The sequence below is a fragment of the Halichoerus grypus genome, chromosome X (assembly GCF_964656455.1).
Source record: "Halichoerus grypus chromosome X, mHalGry1.hap1.1, whole genome shotgun sequence".
Lineage (NCBI taxonomy): Eukaryota > Metazoa > Chordata > Mammalia > Carnivora > Phocidae > Halichoerus > Halichoerus grypus.
In genome coordinates, this window is record NC_135727.1 from 125,576,545 (window position 1) to 125,601,522 (window position 24,978).

General features: G+C 47.7%; 1 protein-coding gene across 9 annotated transcripts in view; it reads left to right on the forward strand.

The window, feature by feature from the left end:
• Window positions 1–24,978, forward strand: part of GPR143 (G protein-coupled receptor 143) — an 85,658-nt gene that overhangs the window by 5,319 nt on the left and 55,361 nt on the right. For 2 of the 9 annotated variants that reach the window (XM_078064802.1, XM_078064801.1), the window contains exons 1-3: window positions 13,417–14,052; window positions 18,806–18,915; window positions 19,796–19,890. In XM_078064802.1, the coding sequence (XP_077920928.1) occupies window positions 13,689–14,052; window positions 18,806–18,915; window positions 19,796–19,890 (569 nt within the window). In that variant the 5' untranslated portion in view covers window positions 13,417–13,688. Of the gene's footprint in view, window positions 1–13,416; window positions 14,053–14,356; window positions 14,404–18,805; window positions 18,916–19,795; window positions 19,891–24,978 lie in introns of those variants that run through there. The other 7 variants (XM_078064804.1, XM_078064805.1, XM_078064803.1 and 4 more) reach the window with 6 other exon arrangements.

Consider the following 24,978-nt stretch of genomic DNA (forward strand, 5'->3'; position numbering starts at 1 on the left):
GGGGGGGGGGGGCTGCTACCTGGAGATTGTGGCTGGAGGGGAGGCAATAATGAGTTCCTATGGGCAGGTTGAAATGGGAAATGCTTCTGGGATACTATGTGAATTTTCTAAGGCTATTGTAACAATTTAACAGAAGCTGTTTAAGACCCGCTTTTTCCTTCCTGGAGGCCAGAAGTCTGAAATCAAGGTGTCAGCTCGTCAAGGTTCCTGGGTTTGTGACCCCATCAGTCCAACCTTTGCCTCTGTGGTCACCTGGCCTTCTCTTCTGCCTGGGTCCTGCTCCCTCTGTCCCCTCCCTTTGTCGCTCTTTTAAAAGGTCACTGTGATTGCCTTTAGGGCCCACCTGGAAAATCAAGGATGCGCTCTTCATCTCAGAATCCTTAATCTAATCCTGTGTGCAGAGACCCTTTCCCCAAATAAGGTAACATTTGCAGGTTCCAGGGATTAGGACCTATCATCTTTGGGGAACGTTAGTCATCTTACTACATATACCCAGGTGGAAATCACTGGGGTGTTCCAGGACAATGAATGGGACTTTCCTCCTTAGTTTGTAAGCATTGTGGCTAAAGCCCTGTTGGTGCTGATAGTTCCGAGTGAGTGGCAGAACAGGCCAGTTATCTGCCTGTCCCCAGGTGGTGGAGGGGGAAGGCTTGTCCCACCCTTAAGCCAAGTGAGAACTGCTCCCAGAGAATCCCTCATAAAGATTTGGGATACCTACAGGACAGAGACTGGCATCTCGTTCTCGGGTGGCATTTCTGGAAGTTCCGTATTGCTGATCAGCTCCTTGTGGAGACATGAACAGAAGGCAGCAGGGGGACTGAGGGCTCGGCAGTGGGTGGGTGGGTGGGCTCTCCAAGTACACCTGGAGAATGTCGCTGCACATCCAATTATCCCAAAATTGACCAGCTTAAAACTGCAAACTGAGGCCTGACTCGGGACTGCTACTCAGGCCAACAGATCCCATTGGCCCAGATCCAAGCAAGGATTTTTTTTTTTTTTTTTTAGATTTTATTTATTTATTTATTTGACAGAGAAAGACACAGCGAGAGAGGGAGCACAAGCAGGGGGAGTGGGAGAGGGAGAAGCAGGCTTCCCGCTGAGCAGGGAGCCGGATGCGGGGCTCGATCCCAGGACCCTGGGACCATGACCTGAGCCGAAGGCAGACGCTTAACGACTGAGCCACCCAGGCGCCCCCCAAGCAAGGATTTTGAATGCTGGTGACTTCTTTGCAAGAGACAAAACAGTTTTACTTAGGGAATGGGTAGTGGGGGGTATAAATCATGTGTTATCCTTGTAATTCTTGAGATATAATCAAGGTCTCAAGATCTGAGTGGCTCCCTTAGTCATGCAAATGTGTAGGCAGCCAAGTCTAGGATTCCTTCTCTCTCCCTGGGGTCCCTGAATGAGGTGGGGCATTATGCTTTATGTAGAAGCCAGGGGTTTCCGGGAGGGCAGAGACCAACAGTTTAACTCCTGTTTCAAAACTCAAAATTAGGGGGAGTTGATGAGAGGAGGAAAAGAGGGGTAAAAAAGCAGCCACATGTGTTGGTCCGTGTCCACCATCCTCCGTGTGACCCTCAGCTGAGGTCCAAGGCCGAGAGCTGGCCGTCAGAGATCAGCGCTCAGTCAGTGCAGGGCTTGGCAGACACGGAGAGGATGGGAGTTTTGACACCAGCCTGGCAACCTTACCTTCATTTAAAACATTGTATCTGGGGAAGATTCTTTTCAAATCTCAAACACCTTCCATGACCTAACCTGCTTGTAATTTGCCAACTAAATCACAGGATAGAAATATGATACCTGAGTCCCAAATACCGTCTAGGTGGTTGTAACGAAAGCCAACACAAGCAATTTTCAAGCAGCAAAAAATAATTCTGTATGTGAGATTTCAAGACATCCTTGAGAATACTCAAAAAAAAAAAAGAAAATACTCCTCTTTCCAAATACAGCATGAACCTTCTGCTCCTTTGCTATGATATCATTTGTGTAATTGTGGAATGCCTTTTTACTTTGTACTCCACATTTTGAGAGAGAAAAACCCAGAATAGGGACGCCTGGGTGGTTCAGTCTGTCAAGCGTCTGCCTTCGGCTAAGGTCATGGTCCCGGGGTCCTGGGATTGAGCCCCACATCGGGCTCCCTGCTTGGCGGGAAGTCCGCTTCTCCCTCTCCCTTCTTTGGTGTTGGAGGGACTGTTGATTCGGATGCGGGAAATTCCGTCACTGGCCACTGGCCAAAGTGCTTGTTTCAATCAAATCTTTTCACCTGAACTCCAAGGAATGTAGACGTCTTTGACTAGCAATAGGAATAACAGGAAGGAACAGAGGCCGGCTGGCTGAAGGGTGGTAGAATTTTAACTACAATGGACAGATGTCTTCCAGGCAGACATAGGAAGTTTCTAAAAACTTAGTTGGTCGTGATGATTCCTTTTGCGTAATTATACATGTGGAAGGGCCACAGGAAATATTGTGCGATTAACTTCTTTAAAAGTAAATTCTTCTGTTGGAACAATTTTAGATTTACAGAAAGATTGCAAAGGTAATACAGGGAGCACTTGTATCCCCTTGACCCAGGCCATTCCTAGTCACTGAACTCTTATTTGGATTCCCCAGTTGGCACACTAGTGTCCTCTTTCTGTCCCCAGGACTCCACTTTGCATTTAGTTGTCACGTCCCCTTTGGTTTCCATCGTTCCTTTGTTTTCGTGACCCTGAGAGTTTTGAGGGGGACTGGCCGGGTATTTTGTAGAATGTCCCCCAACTTAGGCTGGTCTGATGTTTTCTCATGACTAGACTAGGTTATGGATTTGGGGGACAAACACATGCATAGATGATGTGGCCTTCTCAGCACACCACATCAGGGAATGCTTCACATCTACATGGCTTGTCACTTGTGACTGTCACCTTATTACATGGATAAGGAGATGGCTGCCAGGTTTCTCCCTGTCAAGTTACAGGGAGAATTTTTTCCCTTTCCTGATTAACTCTTTTTTTTTTTTTTTTTTTTTTTTTTTTAATTTTATTTATTTATTTGAGAGAGAGAATGAGATACAGAGAGCATGAGAGGGGGGAGGGTCAGAGGGAGAAGCAGACTCCCTGCTGAGCAGGGAGCCCGATGTGGGACTCGATCCCGGGACTCCGGGATCATGACCTGAGCCGAAGGCAGTCGCTTAACCAACTGAGCCACCCAGGCGCCCCTTTCCTGATTAACTCTTAACAACTTGGGTTTTGGGTGCCTGGGTGGCTCAGTCAGTTAAGCGTCTGCCTTCGCCTCAGGTTGTGATCCCGGTGTGCTGGGATCAAGTCCCACATCAGGCTTCCTGCTCAGTGGGGAGTCTTCTCCCCCCCCCCAACCCATGCTCACTCTCGCTCAAAAATAAAATCTTTAAAAAACCCCAAGAACTTGGGTTTTACAATGCAAAGCTGTTCTGTGGGAAATCACTTTGATTGCATGGTAGTCACCAAGTTCATACCTAGACAGACTATCCTTAAGACCAAATTAAGATGCTTGAATCACACCATTGATTAAGTCAACTTAAAGCACATTGAGAGAAATGGGGTAATTGGTAATGAGACCTTGTAGCTTGCAAAGGCAAAAATATGTACTGTTTCGAATTTCTGATTCCTGTGATAGACTAAAGAAATGTCATAAGTTTGAGAAACTCGGGTTATATTCATGGTTTACTCTGGATGTTCAACCAAGGGCAATGCAGTGAGACCCAAAAGATTTGGCGGGGGGAGAGCCATTGCATTTAAATTATCAGACTCCCTTCAGAGGACTGACTGACCCCCATTTTCTATGTTAATATCTTTCAGCCCTTCTGATATTGAGACATGTGCTCTAGCATGGGTATCAGACAGATGTTTTTGCAGTGTGCACAACCAGGTTGATGTAAGGGTGTATTATCTCCCAGCACGCTGTTTTTCTAACCACAAGCCAAACCCTTGAGGTTAATGTGGGTTTCCTATTCCCTACTTGTGGCCACTTGAGTACCAGTGAAGCAGTCATTTCAAAATTAGCCAAAGTCTGAGTGTATTTAGTCCTTTTTGTTATTTGACAGTCTCATGTGGATGAAAACTTCAGAGCATATAGTCCTCCCAGAAATAATAGTCATCTCATTTCACTATATTAGTATAGTGTGCTACAAAAGAAACATAAAATTCAAACAAAGTTTGAAATATGTGACATGCATATATACATGTACATTCTAAACCCCTCCTTCCTTCCTCCCCCACCGCATACTTCCCTGAAAGTGCAGTTATGGTCACATGACTTCAGATTTGGCCATCTGTGACCTGCCTCCAACTTCTCAAAAGTGGACTCCTTGTTGCTTCAAGGTGGTGGGGTGAGAAGGTGCATTTCCGTGGTCTGACTAGTTTGTAGCCACTCATGGCAGACATTCATTCAGGAAATGAATCTCCAGTTCCCCTCTGGAGGAAGTGCTTATGGTGTAATCTACCTGGGTTTGATTCTCACCTCTACCACCTCCATGACCTTGGACAAGTTTCCTCACCTCCTCTGGTGCCTTATGCATAAAAATGAGATAAAAAGATGAGCCACAAGGGTGAAGATGAGAGTTAAGCAAGACATTGAGTACTTAATGCTGCCAGCTCATGGAAGGCAGTCAGGTAATACTAATGCTAGATGATTTTTCTTCCTCTTCTCAGAACACAAACCCCACCCCTGTCTCCCTCTCATGGCACGGTCTGGTCTCATCTCTCAGGCCGAGACTACTTAGCTCACAGACTCATAGTCTGCCTGTTGCAGAACTGAAGATGTACTCTTAGACACTGTTCCTCAATCTGTGAATTTCTATGTTTTTGTCAGGACTGGGCAAGGTTCCTTCAAGCCGAGACTCTCCTGTTTTGTCAGGGGATCAATACCCAACCCAACAACCACAAAGCAGGCTCTTTGAGCTCTAAGCCTGGGTTCAAAACCCATTCATTGTGTGGCATTTTGCAGAGCTACTCAATTCCCCACAAGCAGAGAAAGGGGTTCAGTGTCAAGATGTAAGCCACTACAATTCTTTTTACTCTCTTAAAGCTTTAGAGCCAACCCTGAGCATTTTTGTCTGTTCTACAGGGTCAAACCAAGCAAATTTAATTCTGGATGGAGAGCGTAGTCATCCTTCCATGCCCTTAACATAATTCCTTGAACTCCAGCAGGCAGCCTTGCATCTCTCTGAAGAAGGAAGCACTCAGGTGGCAGAAGCTCACTCTGCCAATGCTCCCAGAGAGCCTGGGCAACCAGAAGTTCCTAGGATTTGAGGTGCCCGCCACAGGGGCAGCCCTTCCTGGTTGACTGACAAGAGTGGGTGCTCCAGCGTTCTTGTGCCATCAGACAACCCTGAGGGGTCGCTGTGATGGACAGACATTAAGATGGCCTCCCCAGTGCACCCCACCTGCTGGTGTTCACACTCTGTGCATTCCTTCCATTGGGTGTGAGCAGGACCCATGACCCACTTCTAACCAATAGGATGCGGCAAAGGTGATGAAATATCCGCTCTGTGATTATGTTACAAAAGATCGTGACTTTCACTTGGTGGATTGTTCTTGCTGGCTTTGACGAATGAAGCTGCCTTATTGGAAGCTGCTTTGTGTAGAGACTCATGTGCCAAGGAACTGAAGGTGGCCCCTGACCAACAGCCCATGAAGAGTGAAAACTTGTCATTAAACATGGAAGCAAATGCTTGGAAACAAATGTTTCCCCACTTGAGCCTTCAGGTGAGACCAGCCTAATCAACATCTTAATTGTAGCCATTGAGAGACCCCAAAATGGGAGACCTAGCTAAATTGTGCCTGGACTCTTAAGCCACAGAAACTCTGAGAAAATAAATGTGTGTTGCTGATTTCTGGTCTGGCATGTCAGGAGCTTAGCGGTCACTGCTTCATCCTAACAAGCAAAAAGCTGAATGAGCTGAAAAATCAACCCTTCTTAGATCTGTTGGAGAAGGGAAGTCACAGGACAAACTGCTGCCCCCCACCCCCAAATTGAAAAGACAGGCAGATGCAGAGAATCACAACTTACTGGAACTGAAACCCATTAGCAGAAAGTTCCACAGGGATCAGTACCAGGGTAGGAAAATCTGAACTGTAATCAATAAATTGCTGGAGGCTCAGTGTAGATGAGTCTGTGAGTTAAAAACTGCAGGGGTCCCCATGCTTTTGTGAGTTTTACCTCCTGGCGCTCTACCAGGTTCTCACAGTGAAGATTGGAGAAAAAATTGCTTGTGCGTCCTGCAGAGAGAGGGGGAAAGTGGCCATTTTTAAATATGCCAGAGCATTCTGTTCTTCTGAACAAGACCTGCCCTCAAGAGAAACTTGACCCTAATTGATGGGGGTTACCGGAACCTAACCACAGTGGGGGAAGGAGATACCCAACTCCTACCTCCTCCAGCCATCCTTTCCCGTCTAAGGCCCTGGGGGAGGGGGCACAACTAAGAGTCATTTATGAAGTTCACAGCCAAGGGGTACACACTAACTACAAGACCAAGACCTAATCCTAGAACTGCATCTCCTCCCCTGTCACCTCCCCACGACACCACTAACAGCCTATTTATCCCGATTCTTTTTACCTAGCACATCATGACATCATGTCCAGCTTTTTTTTTTTTCTTTTTTTTTTTTAAGGGAGTGAGGAGCAGAGGGGGAGAGAGAATCTTAAGCAGGCTCCACGCCCAGCTCGGAGCCCAGGGTGGGGCTTGATCTCACAACCCTAAGATCATGACCTGAGCCAAAATCAAGAGTCGGCCGCTTAACAGACTGAGTCATCCAGGCGCCCCCATATCCAGCTTTAAACAAAGAACTACAAGGCATACTAAAAGGCAATAAACACAGTTTGAAAAGATAGAGAAGCATCTGCGCCATACTCAGGGATGTCGGAATAAATGTGTGTTGCTTTAGGCTGCTAAATTTGGGTAATTTGTTATGTAGTGTAGATTACTACAGTGGCCTAACCATTTCTACAACTCCTGTGGGATGGAACCCAAGTCACCCTTGGGACTTTACTTGACACCAAATTTGTGCTTGGTCTCCCTTTCAGGATCACATGGTTCTGCCACTTCCTACCTTTACCTGGAAACTCGTCCAAATAAACCCTTCCACATGCATCCTCAAGTTCTGCGTGAGAGGGCTCCAGCCAGTCACACAGAGTCATGCTGCCATGTTTGTGTGCATGTGTGATTTCAAATCTTTCTTTGCATCTTGCATCTTTAGTCACTAAGACTGCACATTGAACTTCAGAAACTGTCCCTTCTGGTTTCTAACCAGTTAGGCTTTAGCCTGGCCTTTTTTGCCAGTGTTTTTTGTTTTGCTTTGTTTTTTAATGATTTTTTATTTGAGAGAAAGTGAGAGAGCACAAGCAGGGGGAGCGGCAGAGGGAGAGAGAGAAGCAGGCTTCCCACTGAGCAGGGAGCCCGACGGGACTGGATCCCAGGAGCCTGGGATCGTGACCTGAGCCAAAGGCAGACGCTTAATGACTGAGCCACTCAAGCACCCCACTATCAGTGTTTTTTTTACTTTAGTGGGAGATAAGACATTCAAGAACATCTATATGGTCAAGACATAATTTCAAATTGGAATGGATTTACTGACTTTTGATTGGTTAAATCATTTCCATCATTCATGATTTTAAAAGCACAGATAGAACTTTTTTGAAGTCCAATTTGGCTGCCAATCCAGAGTGTGTAATGCTTCTACAATTCTGTTAAGAGATTAAGAGATAATTTTATGTGTACATTTAATGTGTGTGCATGTGTACTTTGAAAGCCATTCCAAAGACAGCAGATTTATGTATAAGAATTTGCCTTTAGTTGTCCTTGAGTGATTGTCAATTGAATTCAAATATACAATCGAGCATTGGGGCTCAAAATCATTACATTCCTTTTTGGGCATTAGAAGAAAGCCTTTTTCTTTTTTTGAGCTGAAAGGTCTGAATGTCAGCATACAGAATAAGGTGAATTGAACTGAAAAATTGGCATTCCTCATTATAAAGAATGATAGAGAAATGTCTTCAGACATGTAAATGTAAAGATAATTGTTTCTTATCATGAAGGATTGTAGAATTACTTCTGCTTGCATGCACATCCCGAAAAAGCACAAAATGCAGATTTAGATGGAAAACACTGCCCTTGACTTAACTCACCACTGGACTATCCTCAAATAGTTCATGCCTGCCCATTTATTTGTGGCTCCATTCTTTTAGTTACTAAACATTTATTTTATTTTATTTTTTTTTAAGATTTTATTTATTTGACAGAGAGAGACACAGTGAGAGAGGGAACACAAGCAGGGGGAGCGGGAGAGGGAGAAGCAGGCTTCTCACGGAGCAGGGAGCCCGATGCGGGGCTCGATTCCAGGACCCTGGGATCATGACCTGAGCCGAAGGCAGACGCTCAACGACTGAGCCACCCAGGCGCCCCTAAACATTTATTTTAAAGTAATAGCATTCACTACTCATGTCACAATTGGCTTCGAATGTACTTTTGTTTCTTTTTTCCTTGGTTTTTATTCAATCGCCTGTGTCAATTGCAACTTTCTCTACAATTACTTTTGGTATGTTTACTGATCACACTGTTAACAGTTGTTTTTCCGTTGTGGAATGGCTGTGTTCAGGCAAATTTAGCTGTGAATTGAAAAATCAAATCTCGGGGCGCCTAGGTGGCTCAGTGGTGAAGCGTCTGTCTTCGGCTCAGATCATGATCCCAGGGTCCTGGGATCGAGCCCCGCATCAGGCTCCCTGCTCGGTGGGGATCCTGCTTCTCCCTCTCCTGCTCCCCCTGCCTGTGCTCTCTCTCTCTGTGTCAAATAAATAAATTGAATCTTAAGAAAAAAAAAGAATAATCCAGTATCTGTGAAGCAGATCCTGTTTTGCCTTCTATTTGAGCTTTACTTATTTAACAGCTGGTTAGTTGGCTTTCAGAAAGGCAGTATTTTAAATGGTGTCTAAGGAGGTGGGGTCGTTTGCGATTTGATAGGTGGTCCATCTGAGGCACTGAACCTCTCACCTATGCAAAACGAGCTTCAGGCTTGAGCTTCGGTAGGAATTCATCAGAGCCCTGGCCTCTTTTATCTAGACCAGGGTGAAAGTCTTTAAGTTTCTACCTGAGAACCTTGCCAGGCCATTCTCTCTTCCTGAACACAAAATCACTTTTGTCTCTCTCCGTCCTTATCCATCTTCTTCTCTCCCATTTGCTTCCCCCCCCCAGCATCCTGACTTCTGTTCCAGGTTAGTCCCTAACATTTCTCACCCACTGGGGCTTGCAGAACTAGAGGGAAGGATGTAGCTCATCACTGCTAACCCTGCGCTTCCATCCCTGACTCGTCATTTGCATTCAGAATGCTCTTTGGCTTAGTTGGATGTGGATCATTTTTTTCTGCTATTTTGAACTAAGTTCTTCCCACATTTAAATGTGGCCTGGTTATTCCCTTTCTTTTTTAGGTTGAGATACAAGCTCTAGGACCTTGCTACTCAAAGTAGGAGCCATTGACCAGCAGCATCCACATCTCTGGAAGCGTGCTAGAAATGCAGTTTCATGAAATGCTGGGCCTCACCCAGCCATCCCAACAATCAGAATCAGGATTGTGGAATCTGCTTTTCAATGAGATCTGCAACAGGATGCACATTAAACTTGATGAATTTTATTCTCAGGTCTGATATCCTTTAAATGTCTTTTTTTTTTTAAGTACAATTTCATTTTAAACCATACTCAATCCGTTCTCTTTCCACCCTCCACCACTTACATCTATGATTAATTAGTTTATTTGGCATTGACAGTGCTTTTGTCCTTTATGTATTCTTCTTTATTAAGGCCTGGTAACACTCCCATATATTTTTTTTTAAGATTTTATTTATTTAACAGAGAGACAGTGAGAGAGGGAACACAAGCAGGGGAAGTGGGAGAGGGAGAAGCAGGCTTCCCGTGGAGCAGGGAGCCTGATGTGGGGCTCGATCCCAGGACCCTGGGATCATGACCCGAGCCGAAAGCAGACGCTCAACGACTGAGCCACCCAGGCGCCGCCAACTCCCATATTTATTGGACACAACCTCTCTATCTGTTCAATCAGTTTGCACACGGTACTCAGTAAATTTCTGTTGAATTGAAATGAATTGAAAGGCCAAGATGCTACTGGTCATCAGATGGACCCCAAGCAGGGCTGTGGCTGCAGAAGCTGAAATCCTTTCTCAGGAGGGCAGATTCTTAGCCTGGGTTCTTTAGAAAGCCAGAGCTTAAGACAAATTGTGCACTGAAGCTTTACGGCAGAACATCATGGGATCCCTGGACAAAAGGGCAGTAAAGCAGGGAAGGAGGAAGAGCAAATTAAAGATGGTACATTTTTTAATAGACCGTAAATTCCTAAGAAACACGGCTGGTTTGCTCAGGGCCGTATGCAGCCTCTCCTCAGAAACCTCCATAGGGAGGGAGGAAGTAAGACCAATTTTCTCTGCCAGCAACTTCTTGCTCGCCATCCCTCATTGGCCTGTTTGCCTGCCCCACTAGGTGTTAACTCTCCTGCATTTTAGGCTTAGGCCCCCAGCATTGTGGGGCAGCTGCTGGACAAGCCAGAGCCTCTGTGGGTAGACCTACAGGGGCCAACATGTCTAGGTCTCCACCAGTTTTGTAAATAAAGTTTGATTGGAACACAGCCATGCCCATTGATGTACATACTGTCCACAGCAGTTGAAGTATCAGTAAAACCCACCTGAAAGGCTCATTCTGCATATTAAATAAGACAATGAATGTAAAATGCAGAGCATAGAGCCTGCCCACTGATGCGCTATGAAAACAGTAGGTTTTTGTGAATCACACTCTCCTCACGCTGCTGCGATCAGTACATCTCAACAGACCATCCACCTGCCCCCCACTGCCCCCTCCACTGCATTCTGTGGCATACCTGAGGTTCTCCCCATAAACTTGGTCCTTTCCATTCAGACCTCTGGGTGTCAGGGGACTCACTGGGAAGAGAAAGTTGTCTGTAAGAGAAAGCCCCTGAGCTGCTTCCAGCTGTTAGTGTATGTGATCAAGTGCGATGGCAAGCAAGTTGTGAGTCATGGAGCAAAAGAAAGCCAAGACAGCTGAGCGTTTCCTGGGCGGCCCAGACTGAAAATGCAAGGTGGAGTCCAGGTGGTAAACTGGGAGGGAAGGAGGAAGAGTGGGTGCACAAATGAGCATCATAGGCCCTGATGATTACGACACAGATCTCTCCCTGTTCGGGCTCAGCTGACTGGCTTGGCCGTATCATTGCATTTCTCACATCTACGTACTTTCAGATGTTTCCACCTGCTGTGCGTGTGCTTTACCGGTCTACTTTTTCATATTTTAGTTGCACTCTTGCCCAAAAAGTTTGTTATCAGTTTTATTTCTTTTTTAAAGTTTTATTTAAAATCAATTAATTAACGTATAGTGTATTATTAGTTTCAGAGGTAGACTGCAGTGATTCATCAGTTGCACGTAACACCCAGTACACATTCCATCACTCAGTTACCCCATCCCCCCACCCATCTCCCCTCCAGCAACCCACAGCTTGTTTCCTAGAGTTAACAGTCTCTTATGATTTGTCTCTCTGATTTCGTCTTGTTTTCTTTTTCCTTCCCTTCCCCTGTGTTCATCTGTTCTGTTTCTTGAATTCCACATATGAGTGAAATCATGATAATTGTCTTTCTCTGATTGACTTACTTCGCTTGGCATAATATCCTCTAGTTCCATCCACTCGGTTTTATTTCTTAGACTAATTTCAAGTTCTTTCTGACAGTTAAAAAGTTTAGTTTCCTATCCATCCTTCCTCACGTTTGCTCTGAGCATACGTGAGCATAGCATAATCATCTGAGCTGATCTGGCCTAGGACTCCTCATTTGTAATAATTTCCCTCCTTTTATTACCGACCCCCCTGGGGGCCTCAGCCTTGACTACTTGGCACCTGCATCATCCAGAGCCCTCAGGTTTGCACGTGGGAAGCGGAGACGTGGGCTATGTGTAGCTTGGGTGCAAAGCAGAGACTAAAATGCGGTAGTACTTGTGTATGGATTAGCCACGCAAACCCTGGGCGTTAGGGCAAACGTACAGATGCCCCATTGTCATTTTTATCTTTTAAAGCACATTCCGCACACTGTCCTCCAGAAGCCATCTCTGCTTTCCAAGAGCAAAGGAAGGAGGAGATCCATGGTCCAAAACAGATAGCAGGATTCATGCTTTCTAAGGGACTGACAAATGGATGTGTGGGGATTACTCCTATGATGTTCTCTGCTGTTTTTACAAGCAAGCGTGTTAATACCCAAGAGCGGTTAAGGTTTCAACAATGTCGGTCTGTTCCAGAATTCTATCAAAGCAGCTGCCCCTGCTAATAGACGTGCCGGGTTGGATCCTTTGGAAGTGCTGGTGTCCGCAGCCCTTTGTTAAAGGCTCTGTTTCCCATGTGGCAGCGCAGCCTCCTGCCTGCCTAACATGAATTCCAACAGGAAGCCCAGACCTGTGGGCTTCCAGGAGGAAGGCCTAGGAGCTGAGCCCAAACTTTGCCTCACTTAAAATTGCAAAGCTGGTGGTGGAAATGTAGATGAGCAGCTGGGTGGGAGGGCATGTGTTTGCACTTAAGTGTTTCATAAGTGGGGGAGGGAGGAGCGGTGGGGATACCTTGCCTGTGGTTGATTGGAAAAAACCTGGAGAGGGGCCCATTTATTGGGGGCAGAGATCAAAGGGTGGCTGCTTGCGCTTTGCCAATGGGCCTGTTAATTTATTAGATGATAAATCTGATAGGGTTTTGGGGGTTTGTTTTAAATAAAGCTTTGGTTAGTAAAGCTATAACCTAGAGGGGGGCTTTTTTATTTTCAACCTTGAAGAGTTTGTTTTTAAACTTCACCAATATGTTTACTGTTGTCATTAGTGATTATGTGATTTTTTAAATTTTTTTTTTTTTAAAGTAATGTCTACACCCATCGTGGGGCTGGAACTCACAATCCGTGATCCACAGTCCCATGCTCCACCGACTGAGCCAGCCAGGTGCCCGGTGATGATATAATTTTTGAAACTTTGATGCATGTAGAAGAAAGCTTGATTTTCAATGCATAATGAAACACACAAAAACAGTTAAGAAATCAGAATAAACTTGAATAACTTTTTAAAAAACCATAATTACTCTTGAAAGCTAATTCAGAATGCCAGACCTATACTGAAGCTGAGTAAAAACGGAAGACTGAACAGCAAGGTGCAAAATAGGTCCGTGTGCACGCGTCTCGTTAGGCGAAGTGCCCCGTCTTTGTCCGAGATTTGATTTTCAGCGAAACCCCCCTACCTCTGCGGGATTGTTTCCGTGGGGGCGCGGGGGCGTGAAAGAGCGCTGTTTTAACACCTGTCGCCTCAGAGTTGAGGAACGTGTTTTGGTGCCTGTAGCGCATCAGAATTAGGGATGTCGGGTCCCAAATAGGGAAGAGCTGGTAAATGAGGCATGTTTTTCTGGTCAGATCAGTTAAGGCAGATGGCAGTTTTGGAGAAGGCTCGGCGAAAGTGGAGAAAGCTGACCTGCCGGGCCTCGGGCGCTTCTCCTTCCCGCACTCCTCCTCCTCCTCCTCCTCCTCCTCCTCCTCCGGACCCAGCCTCGCCCTCGTGAGACCTCGTGGCGTTTGCAGAGGGCTCACAGCCCCCACCGAGGCCGGCGCCTTCTCCGCACGCGCGGGCATGGGGGGGAGCGGGCCCCGGGCACATGATCCCCCCGCTCCCGGCCGGCCGAGCACCTGACTCAGGCGGGGCCGGTGGGGGGTCCGGGCAGACCCGAGCCGCGCGTCCCCGAGCACGGCCCATGGCCTCCCCACGCCTCGGGACCTTCTGCTGCCCCACGCGGGACGCCGCCACTCAGCTGGTGCTGAGCTTCCAGCCGCGGGCGTTCCACGCGCTGTGCCTGGGCAGCGGCGCCTGCAGTCTGGCGCTCGGCCTCCTGCAGCTGCTGCCCCGGCGCCGGCCCGCGGGCCCCGGCGCCCCCGCCACAGCCCCGCCGGCCTCGGCACGCGCCCCGGCCTCCGTCCGCATCCTGCGCGCCGCCGCCGCCTGCGACCTGCTCGGCTGCCTGGGTAAGGCGCGCGGCCCGCGGGTTGCGACCTGCTCGGTGCCCCGGTGAGCGCGCTCCGCCCGCGGGTTGCGACCTGCTCGGTGCCCCGGTGAGCGCGCTCCGCCCGCGGGTTGGGACCTGCTCGGTGGCCCGGTGAGCGCGCGCGGCCCGCGGGTTGGGACCTGCTCGGTGTCCGGGTGAGCGCGCGCGGCCCGCGGGTTGCGACCTGCTCGGTGTTCGGGTGAGCGCGCGCGGCCCGCGGGTTGGGACCTGCTCGGTGCCCCGGTGAGCGCGCTCAGCCCGCGGGTTGCGACCTGCTCGGTGCCCCGGTGAGCGCGCTCCGCCCGCGGGTTGGGACCTGCTCGGTGGCCCGGTGAGCGCGCGCGGCCCGCGGGTTGGGACCTGCTCGGTGGCCCGGTGAGCGCGCGCGGCCCGCGGGTTGGGACCTGCTCGGTGTCCGGGTGAGCGCGCTCCGCCCGCGGGTTGGGACCTGCTCGGTGTTCGGGTGAGCGCGCGCGGCCCGCGGGTTGGGACCTGCTCGGTGTCCGGGTGAGCGCGCTCCGCCCGCGGGTTGGGACCTGCTCGGTGTTCGGGTGAGCGCGCGCGGCCCGCGGGTTGGGACCTGCTCGGTGTCCGGGTGAGCGCGCTCCGCCCGCGGGTTGGGACCTGCTCGGTGTTCGGGTGAGCGCGCGCGGCCCGCGGGTTGGGACCTGCTCGGTGCCCCGGTGAGCGCGCGCGGCCCGCGGGTTGGGACCTGCTCGGTGCCCCGGTGAGCGCGCTCCGCCCGCGGGTTGGGACGGGCTCGGTGCCCGGGTGAGCGCGCGCGGCCCGCGGGTTGGGACCTGCTCCGTGCCCGGGTGAGCGCGCGCGGCCCGCGGGTTGGGACCTGCTCGGTGCCCGGTGAGCGCGCGCGGCCCGCGGGTTGGGACCTGCTCCGTGCCCCGGTGAGGGAGCATGGCCCGCGGGGTTGGGCGGGGTGTCTGCACACCCGTAGCGGAGAGGACGAAAGCGGAGGCGGCTCCCTAGGGACCGGATGGGACGGCCGGGGGACTCAGCAAAACAGGATAGGCAGTAAAAATTGCGCCCGGGGAACATTTGTTGAAGGAAAAAACCAGTTTCTAATGTTTGTTACTGCAAACTTACTAAGGAAATTTTAGACGGGGCACTTAAGCAAAAGCCAGATACGCTAAGGGAGCCATAATTATTCTGCAGGCGAGAGACTAACAGTATTTTATGTATACACACACACAAAATCATTTCCAAAATGATTTAGCAGAATCAGGAAGAAAACTTGGTGTATATATCTGCAATATATGTAAACACATATATTTCGTCAGGCTTGGGTTTTATGCCACAGGTGGCCAGACTGGAGCCCCCACGCCAAATCCTGCCTGCCGCCCCTTTCTGTGGCCCAAAAGTTTTGTTGTTGTTGTTTTTAATCAAAAGAAAAATATTTCCTGGCATATAACTATACCATGAAATTTAAATGTCCGTATCCTTCAGTACAGTTTTATGGGAACGCAGCCATGCCTTGCACCTGTGCATTATCTCCTGCTGTGATAAGGACAGAGGTGGATGTTGGCAGAGAAATTATGGCCCATAAAGCCTAAAATATTTTCTGTCTGGCCCTTTACAGAAACTTTGCCACCCCTGCTTTAAACATGCATGGCACTTTTTACAGACCTCTAAGCTAGATAGTGCTGACCATTTGTTTAAGGTTTTATTTTGGAGAATTTCTAACATGTACAAATCACACAGAGTGTATAATGAACCCCTGGACCCATGACCTTGCTTCGTCTACACTCCATCCTCGTATCACACTCTCCACTGGATTAATGTGAAGCAAATCCCAGAATGTATATACTTCATCCATACAGATCTCAGTATATAGCTCTAGAAAATAAGAATTAAGTACACATATGTGTTGGGCGCCTGGGTGGCTCAGTTGGTTAAGTGACTGCCTTCGGCTCAGGTCATGATCCTGGAGTCCCGGGATCGAGTCCCGCATCGGGCTCCCTGCTCGGCAGGGAGTCTGCTTCTCCCTCTGACCCTACCCCCTCTTGTGCTCTCTCTCTCTCTCACTCTCTCTCTCAAATAAATTAAAAAAAAAAAAAAAAAAGTACACATATGTGGGTGTGTATATATATATATGTATATATCACATTAGTATTATCACCTTAAAATAATGAAAATCAGTCCTTTAATGTCACTGCTGTATGTTCGGTTGTGTCATAAATGCTGTTTTACAGTCGGTTGGTTTGAATCAGGATCCAGATACAGTCCACACTCTGCATTTGGCTGACAGGTGCTAACTGTTTCGGAATTGTACTTTTCAGTCGTTTTGCTTTTGAAGCAAGGGCTGTTGATGGTACTGGAGCTGGGCCCTGGGGGGATGGCAACAGTTCATACCCCACCTCGAGCAGGTGACTGTGTCTCAGGGCCCCGTTCTCCCGGTCCATGTGCCTGTGATTGGAGACCCTCAAGGACCTTGTTTACTTCCGGTAAATGCTGCGGAACCTCTGGTCACGTTCTCAGACCCGAGGAGTCAGATAGGAAGAAGTACTTCCTTTGTATTAGGGATAAAATCATCTTGGTGCTGGTTAATTAAATCAGAAATGGGTTTTCTTCCTGATTCTGCTAAAATATTTTGGGAAAGCATCTTTTTTTTTTTTTTTTATTTAAGTAATCTCTACACCCCACATAGGGCTCGAACCCACAACCCCAAGATAAGAGTTGCATACTCTTCCAACTGAGCCACCCAGGCATCCCTGGAAAAACATCTTAATAGCAGTTTAGTTTCTGTAACTTGAATATCTGGAAATAAAGATACACCTAAATATCTTTTGAGGATAGGTGGAATAATATTTGTATACACTCTTGGTTTGGGAAGGGAGATGCATGATGTTAACAAATGAGCAGAGGCAGAATTAAGGGGAAGGCTATTTGACTGACACCTCACTGAAAAATAAATACTTAAGATGCCTACCTCATAGGGCAGAGGTTTTTTTTTTTTCTTCAGTTTTATTGAGTTATAATTGACATACTGCACAGTAACAATTTAAGATCTACAGCATAATGACTTAACATACACATCTTGTGAAATGTTTACCACAATAAGTTGACATTCATCAGCTCATATCAATACAAAAATATGTAGGGCGTTTATTGAGCTCAGAGGAGTGCTAGATGCTGAAAATGATAAAGCATTCTACAGAAGAAAAGCATTATTTTTGTGAGCAGTGCTTGATAATGAGAAGAATATCTTTTTTAGTGTCCATAGTTCCTCTTTAATGGTATGTTGCATAATATAAATTTGGTATTGTAATACATAATGTATATTTGGTAATATATCGCACACTAGAGTGTATTTTTTTTTAAAGATTTTATTTGAGAGAAAGCACAAGCAAGGGGGAGGGGCAGAGCAAAAGGGAGAAGCAGAATCCCTGCTGAGCAGGGAGCCCAGTGCGGGGCTCGATCCCAGGACCCTGGGTTCATGACCTGAGCTGAAGACAGACGCTCAACCGAGTTACCCAGGCGCCCCGGTATTTGGCGATGCATTATACAGTATATATTTGGTAGTAGAGTATGCAGTGTCAGTTTGGTGGTGTATTACAGTGTCTAGTAGTGTATCATGCATTGTATATTTAATAGTGTATTACACACTATATTAGTGTACATGATACATAGTATATAACTTTATACTGTTTACAGTTACCCTTTAGTATCGTTTTACATAGCATACGCTTAGACAAAGCATATCACATTACCTAACAAGCAGCTTTCATATGTACCTTAAGGATGTATACTGTTTTGAGGAGAATTAGAAATTTGGGTCTAGTAGCAAAGAAAACTTACAAATAATAAATGTCAAGAGCAAATTGCCGAGAGCTAATTCGTGAAAATCTTAAATGCATTTTTTTTCAGAGAATGAAAGAATTATCATTTTACATTTCAGAATCATGCTTTTTCAATCATTTTTCTTCTGTGAGGAATAGTTAATATGGACATTAAAAAAATAGCCAAGAAATACAGATTTTTAACCACATAGTTGCTTCTTCCTATCGAGTAAACAAAGAACACATTAGGGATAGGACTGTGGCTAATGATGGTTTAAGTTGAAATCAAAGTGCCTGGGCTTGCTTTGTGACTGAAATAATTACTCCCTGGATCTCCTTTGTTTCTCTCTGTACACACCCAAGTGTGTGTTTCTTTCCTCCCTCATTTCTTTCTCTGTCCCTTCTCAGGTATTTATCCTTACATCCATCTACTTACCATTCACAGAGAGCACCAAGTCAGCTTTAGATGTGAGTTAGGACCATTACAAAGCACGGTAGTTCACCCTCAGCCAGTTTGGCTTTCCGCGGGTTCCGTCCCCCCCCAGCGCTCTGTGGTCCGGAAACAGGTGCTCCTCCTTCCCAGGTGCCGGCCGAAGGTCCTGGCAGCCTCACGTTACATCACGATGCCCGCGTCATCTCATCACGCAGGCACCTTATCCTCTCACACCACCACGAGAAGGGTGAGGAGAGTACAGTAACACGTTTGGAGAGAGACCACACTCACACGACTTCCATGACCGTCTATTGTTATAACTGTTCTATTTTATTATTAGTTGTTAATCTCTTACTGTGCCTAATTTATAAACTAAGCTTTGTCCCAGGAACGCACGTAAGGGAAAAAAACATATCAGATTCAGTACAATCTGCAGTTTCCACATCCACTGGGGGTCTTGGAATGCATCCCCCGCGGGATGACTGTTTCCTCTAATTCTCTCTTAGGTATTGTATTCCGGTCTGCAGTGTGGCTAGGATTCCCAAATTTCGTTGACAACCCTGCCGCCGTGAATGGGACGGACATTTGGCCTGCTGCGTACTGTGTGGGGAGTGCGGTAAGTACACCTGGCTTTTTTTCACCCTCTTCTCCCCCCTGTGCTCCTCTTAGCCTGCGGTCCTCAAAGCGTGGTCTGAGCCCACTGGGGTTTGTTAGAAATGCAAATTCTCAGAGCCTGCTGATCAGGAACCTTGGGGTGGGGTCTGTCTGCGAAGTAACAAACCGTCCAGGGGCTCCTGACTCCCATTGAGGTTTGAGAACCACTGCTGTAGTGTGGTTCTTCCTGCCCCCACTTCTGAGCACACACAGACCATCCTTACCTTAGATTGAGCTACAGTTAAAACCAGCTGGCCAGAAAGAAAAAGAAAGAAGAAAGTGATTGATTGGATGTATTCTGCTTGACGAAATCTGCATTGAAATAGACGTATCTATACTTCTGTGCACCACGCTGGGCACAATTCTCCGCTTCTCTCCCTTCTGCCCACACTGCTTCCCAGCCCACCCCTGGAGGCACACCAGTCTCGTGCTGCCCGTAACATACCGAGCCCCTTCCTGCCCCACTTCTGGGAAGCACTTTCCTGCCCCGTACTCCCTCATTCTCAGCAAAGAGCTGCTCCTTCGCAGGCGCTGTGAGCCCTCACGCCAGTTTAGGCCTCACATCTGGGGCCTTCATCTTCCATGCCTGCGAGAGTACCGGAAGGCAGGGCTGGCCAGGGCAGCCCCCCGCCCCAGCCCCGAGCAGACGGAGCACCAAGGGACACCCCGTCCTGGGCCGCGTCCCACCCTTGCGTTCCCAGACCGTCCGCGCGTCTCCGGACGGCTTTCATGTCCTGCTTCCTGACGTCACAGGAAAGAGGCATCTGCCAGCTCATTTCGCGGACGGGGCAGTCTGCTGCCTGTTTCCAGGAGCTTTGATGCCAGGCTTTTCCTGATTACAGATGTGGATTCAGCTGTTGTATAGCGCCTGCTTCTGGTGGCTGTTCTGCTACGCGGTTGACGCCTATCTGGTGATCCGGAGATCGGCAGGGCACAGGTATATTTGGAGGGAACAAGAAGAGCTTTCTGCTCAGGTTCTGTCGTATGAGGAAGGCTCAGGGGTACTACTGAGGGTTCCAAAATATTTTTCAGTATGGCAGACACAGAATATCAGCCAGCCCCTCTCCGAGAAACCTCTCTGGCAGCTCATTTTTATAAAAGGCTGAAGGCAGATTCAAGATGAGGATGTTTAGACCATGACAAGTGATCCATAAATTACATATTTGCATTTTGGACACATACTAAAAAAGAATTGGCGTGAACATAGACAGTTTCTGATGATCTAAAGGTTTGAGGAGAGAAGTTTTTGAAGTGTGTATTGACATGTTACGCCAAATACGGAACCTGAGCACTGGAGCTGCAGGGGGGCTCCCTTGGGAGAAATGACCCGGTGGGTGTGGCCCGTGCATTCGTCACCAGCTGTGTAAGCGTCAGCAAGCTGCTTCAGCTCTCGACTTGACTGTGAAATAGTACGCCCTCCTCAGGTCCGGGAGAGTCCATGCGATGCTGCGTGTAAATGGTTCAGAATCGTGCCTGGCACATCGTAGGCTCTCAGGAACTGTGCTCTGGGATTGCCACTGGGATGTGCGTGTGTGTTGGGGGAACAGAAATACAGAGAACCTAAGTGACCAAGGGAAGCCGCATGGCAGGGTGGGGTGAGTGCCCAGGTACCCTGACTCCTGGTCCAGGAAGCGTGTGTCCCCCACTTTCCGATGGAGTCCTTGTTTGTTTGCCTTTTTTTTTTTTAAGTATTATAAACTTCACCCATTTAAGTGTATAAAATCCATTATTTTTTAGTATGGTTACAAAATCGTGCGACCATCACAGCAACTAGTTTTATGACATTAGTCATCACCCCCCCAAATCTCTTTACCAGTGATTAATTCCTCCCCCGACCCCTCACCCCCACTCCCCAGCCCCTGGCAACTACCAATCTATTTTCTGTCTCTAGGTTTGCCTACTCTGGGCATTGGCTGGAAGTGGAATCATTCAGCACGTGACCTTTTGTGTCTGGCTTCTTTAACATACAGTGACATGTTCAAGGTTTCCCCATGTTGCAGCAACATCCGTAGTTCCTTCCTATGCGCTTCTGAGTAGTAGTCCGTTGTAAGGATGTACTACATTTTATTTAATTTTGAGAGAGCATGTGAGCGGGGGAGTGGGGCGGTGGAGAGGGAGAGAGAGAAAGAAAGAGGGAGAGAGGGAGAATCTCAAGCACACTCCACACTCAGCACAGAGCCTGACAATGGGGCTCGATCTCATGATGCTGAGATCATGACTTGAGCTGAAAGCAAGAGTCAGATGCTAACCAACTGTGTCACCCAGGCACCCCGATGTACTACATTTTATATATATACATATGTGTGTGTGTGTCCATGTATGTATGTATGTATACATGTATTTAAAAGTTTTATTTATGGGTGGCTCAGTCGGTTAAGCTGCTGCCTTCAGCTCAGGTCATGATCCTGGAGTCCCAGGATCGAGTCCCGCATCGGGCTCCCTGCTCAGTGGGGAGTCTGCTTCTCCCTCTGACCCTCCCCTCTCTCATGCTCTCTGTCTCATTCTCTCTCTCAAATAAATAAATAAAAAAAAAATTAAAAAAAAAAATAAAAGTTTTATTTATTCGACACAGAGAGAGAGAGATCATTTGAAAGAGAGAGCAGCAGAGGGAGAAGGAGAAGCAGACTCCCACTGAGCAGGGAGCCCCACATAGGGCTGGATTCCAGGACCCTGGGATCATGACCTGAGCTGAAGGCAGTCGCTTACTGACTGAGCCACCCAGGTGCCTCTTAAATATATTTTTTAAAGATTTTATCTCATTTATTTATTTTTTTAAAAAGTTTATTTATTTATTTGACAGAGAGCGAGAGAGGGAACACAAGCAGGGGGAGTGGGAGAGGGAGAAGCAGGCTTCCCGCTGAGCAGGGAACCCCATGCGGGGCTCGATCCCAGGTCCCTGGGATCATGACCTGAGCCAAAAGCAGACATTTAACAACTGAGCCACCCAGGTGCCCCTAAAAATTTTATTTTAAAGATTTACTTACTTATTTGAGAGAGTGCACATGAAAGTAGGGGGAATAGCAGAGGGAGAGAATCTCAAGTGGACTCCCCACGGAGCTCAGAACTGGCCTTGGGGCTCCATGTGGGGTGTGATCACAGGACCCATGAGATCATGACTTGAGCTGAAACCAAGAGTCAGATGCTTAACCAACTGAGCCACCCACATGCCCCTAAGGTGCCTTTTTCCAAAAGGTATTTGAGAAAACTCACCAAAAAATATTTGAAGAATAATCTATGTGATTGGTTGCTCATGGTTGCTAATAGCAAAGAAACTTACGAATCGAGTTACTTCCAGATTAACCAGGATGAGGAAGTGGAGGAAGATGAGGCTTAAAACTCATTAATCTGGAATATTTTGTATGAGTTGAAAAAAACATGGGAACCAAGCCAAAAAGAAAAGAGTTTGAACACTTTAATTTAGGTCTGTGATCCATTTTAAGGATTTTCTTTTTAAACTACTCTCCACACCCAGCGTGGGGCTTGAACTCACAACCCTGAGATCAAGAGTCACATGCTCTACTGACTAAGCCAGCCAGGCACCCTGGCCTATGATCCATTATATTTATTTATTTAATTTTTTTTTTTTTAAAGATTTTATTTATTTGACAAAGAGACACAGTGAGAGAGGGAACACAAGCAGGGGGAGTGGGAGAGGGAGAAGCAGGCTTCCCGCTGAGCAGGGAGACCGATGTGGGGCTCGATCCCAGGACCCCGGATCATGACCTGAGCTGAAGGCAGACGCTTGACGACTGAGCCACCCAGGCACCCCTATGATCCATTATATTTTAAGATTTTATTTATTTTATTGGGGGTAGGAGGAGCAGAGAGAGAGAGAATCTCAAACAGACTCTGTACGAGCATGGGGCTTGACGTCGGGCTCGATCCCATGACCCTGAGATCATGACCTGAGCTCAGACCAAGAGTTGGATGCTTAACTGATTGAGCCACCCAGGCGCCCCAGTGATCCATTTTAAATTAATTTTTGTGTGTAGTTGAGGAAAAGGTGGGTGTTTATTCTTTTGCATGTGGATGTCCAGTCATCCCAGCACCATTTGTTGAATAAATTCACTTTTTAAATTGTTTTTTAAAGATTTTATTTTTATTTTTCTTAAAAGATTTTATTTATTTGAGAGAGAACAAGCAGGAGGACTGACAGGGAGAGGGAGAAGCAGGCTCCCTGCTCAACGTGGGGCTCGATCCCAGCACCCTGGGGTCATGACCTGAGCTGAAGTCAGACGCTTAACCGACTGAGCCACCCAGGTCCCCCTAAAGATTTTATTTTTAAGTAATCTCTACACCCGGTGTGGGGCTTGAACTCAACAACCCTGAGATCAAGAGTTGCATGCTCCACCCATTGAACCAGCCAAGCGCTCCTGAATCAGTTCACTTTTTTAAAGCCAATATCAGTAAACAAAGATCACATTCAGGCTGTAGAATATGCTGGGCAACCTTAGAAGATCCTTGCCCTAAAATCGTTGGTAGGGGCGCCTGGGTGGCTCAGTCGGTTAAACATCTGCCTTTGGCTCAGGTCATGATCCCGGGGTCCTGGGATTGAGCCCCGCATTGGGCTCCCTAGTCAGCAGGGAGTCTGCTGCTCCCCCTGCTTGTGCTCTCTCACTCTGTCAAGTAAATAAATAAAATCTTTAAAAAAAAAAAAAATTGTTGGTATTTCTCCTATTCCTATGTCCTCATCATTAACTTTGGTCTCTCTGCCCTGAAGTTTAGTGTTTACTTTTGTGCTTGTTTCTTCCACCTTTTTACTTTCACTCCTAAACTTTTACACATCTGTACAGAACCTGTGTATTCTTGGTTTTGAAAATTCTCTAGGGAAGGCAGTGAAGGTCAGAGGCAGCCAACCAGGTATATCCGTGAGGATTAGCTTTGGCTAAGTAAAATACATAAAATAATAGTGACTTAAACAAGATAATTTTTCTCCCGTGCTAAAAGAGGCCAGAGGTAGGCAATCCAGGGCCCTTATGATGGACATCAGGGACCCAAGCGCCTCCTATATTCATGCTCCATCATCCTATTGTGTGACTTCCAACTTCAAGGTGTCATGGCCCAACATGGCTGCTGGAGCTCTAGCCATCACATCTGCATTCCAGGCAGCAGGAAGGAGGAAGGGGGCAATGGCTAAGGGTCTGTTCTCCCCTGAGGCACCTCCCTTCAAGCAGCCTCCCTGGGGATTTTACACAACAATTCCACTTTCGTATTATTGGCCAGAATTTAGTTTCATGGCCACACTTAGCTGCAAGAGGAGGTTGGAAGTATAGTCTTAGCCAGGCATACTGCCATCTGGCATGACATCCAGGTTATGTTACTAAGGAAAAAGGGAAAATGGCTTTGGGCCGGCAACTGGCTGCAAGGAGAGGTCCGTGACCCGGAAGCCCAGTGCGAGTGTGTGTTCATGTCTGATAGCTTTCTCACTCAGTTTTGGAGGGATTGGAGGATTGGAGTTCTGACACACTAGAGGTCTCGCAGACAGCCAGTTGTGGAGCTATGAGGAGGCTTGCAGCACCAGAAGGAAGCTGGAAGCAGAGTACGCCGCTTGCTGCCGCAGGGGTGTGCACTGCTTCACCCCCACGCATGGATGGCTGTGGTCAGACGGGGCAGCCTGACCGCTTTCTGGATGTAGAAGACAGGCAGAGCCCTCGGAAGCCGGGGCAGGCAATCAGGAAGCCCTCCTCAGGCCCAGAAGAGTGTTTGGAACTCATTTTGGAGCACAGAATAAGGGTAGGCAGGATGCAGAGAGCGTGCAGAGATGAGAGGATGCCGGCAGGGCATAGCTTCCAAGGACCTGCCAGTCATGCAGGATGCAAAGGTCCAAAGATGGGAAACATCCAGATGCCCTCCTAAGGACAAGAGCAAGGGCAGGTGTCCAGCGCTAGGAAGACCTTTGAAAATGAAGTCGGCTCTCCCATCAAGAAGGAGTGGGGATGGGGCTCCTGGGTGGCTCAGTCGGTTAAGCATCCGACTCTTGGTTTCAGCTCAGGTCCTGCTCTCAGGGTCATGGGATTGAGCCCTG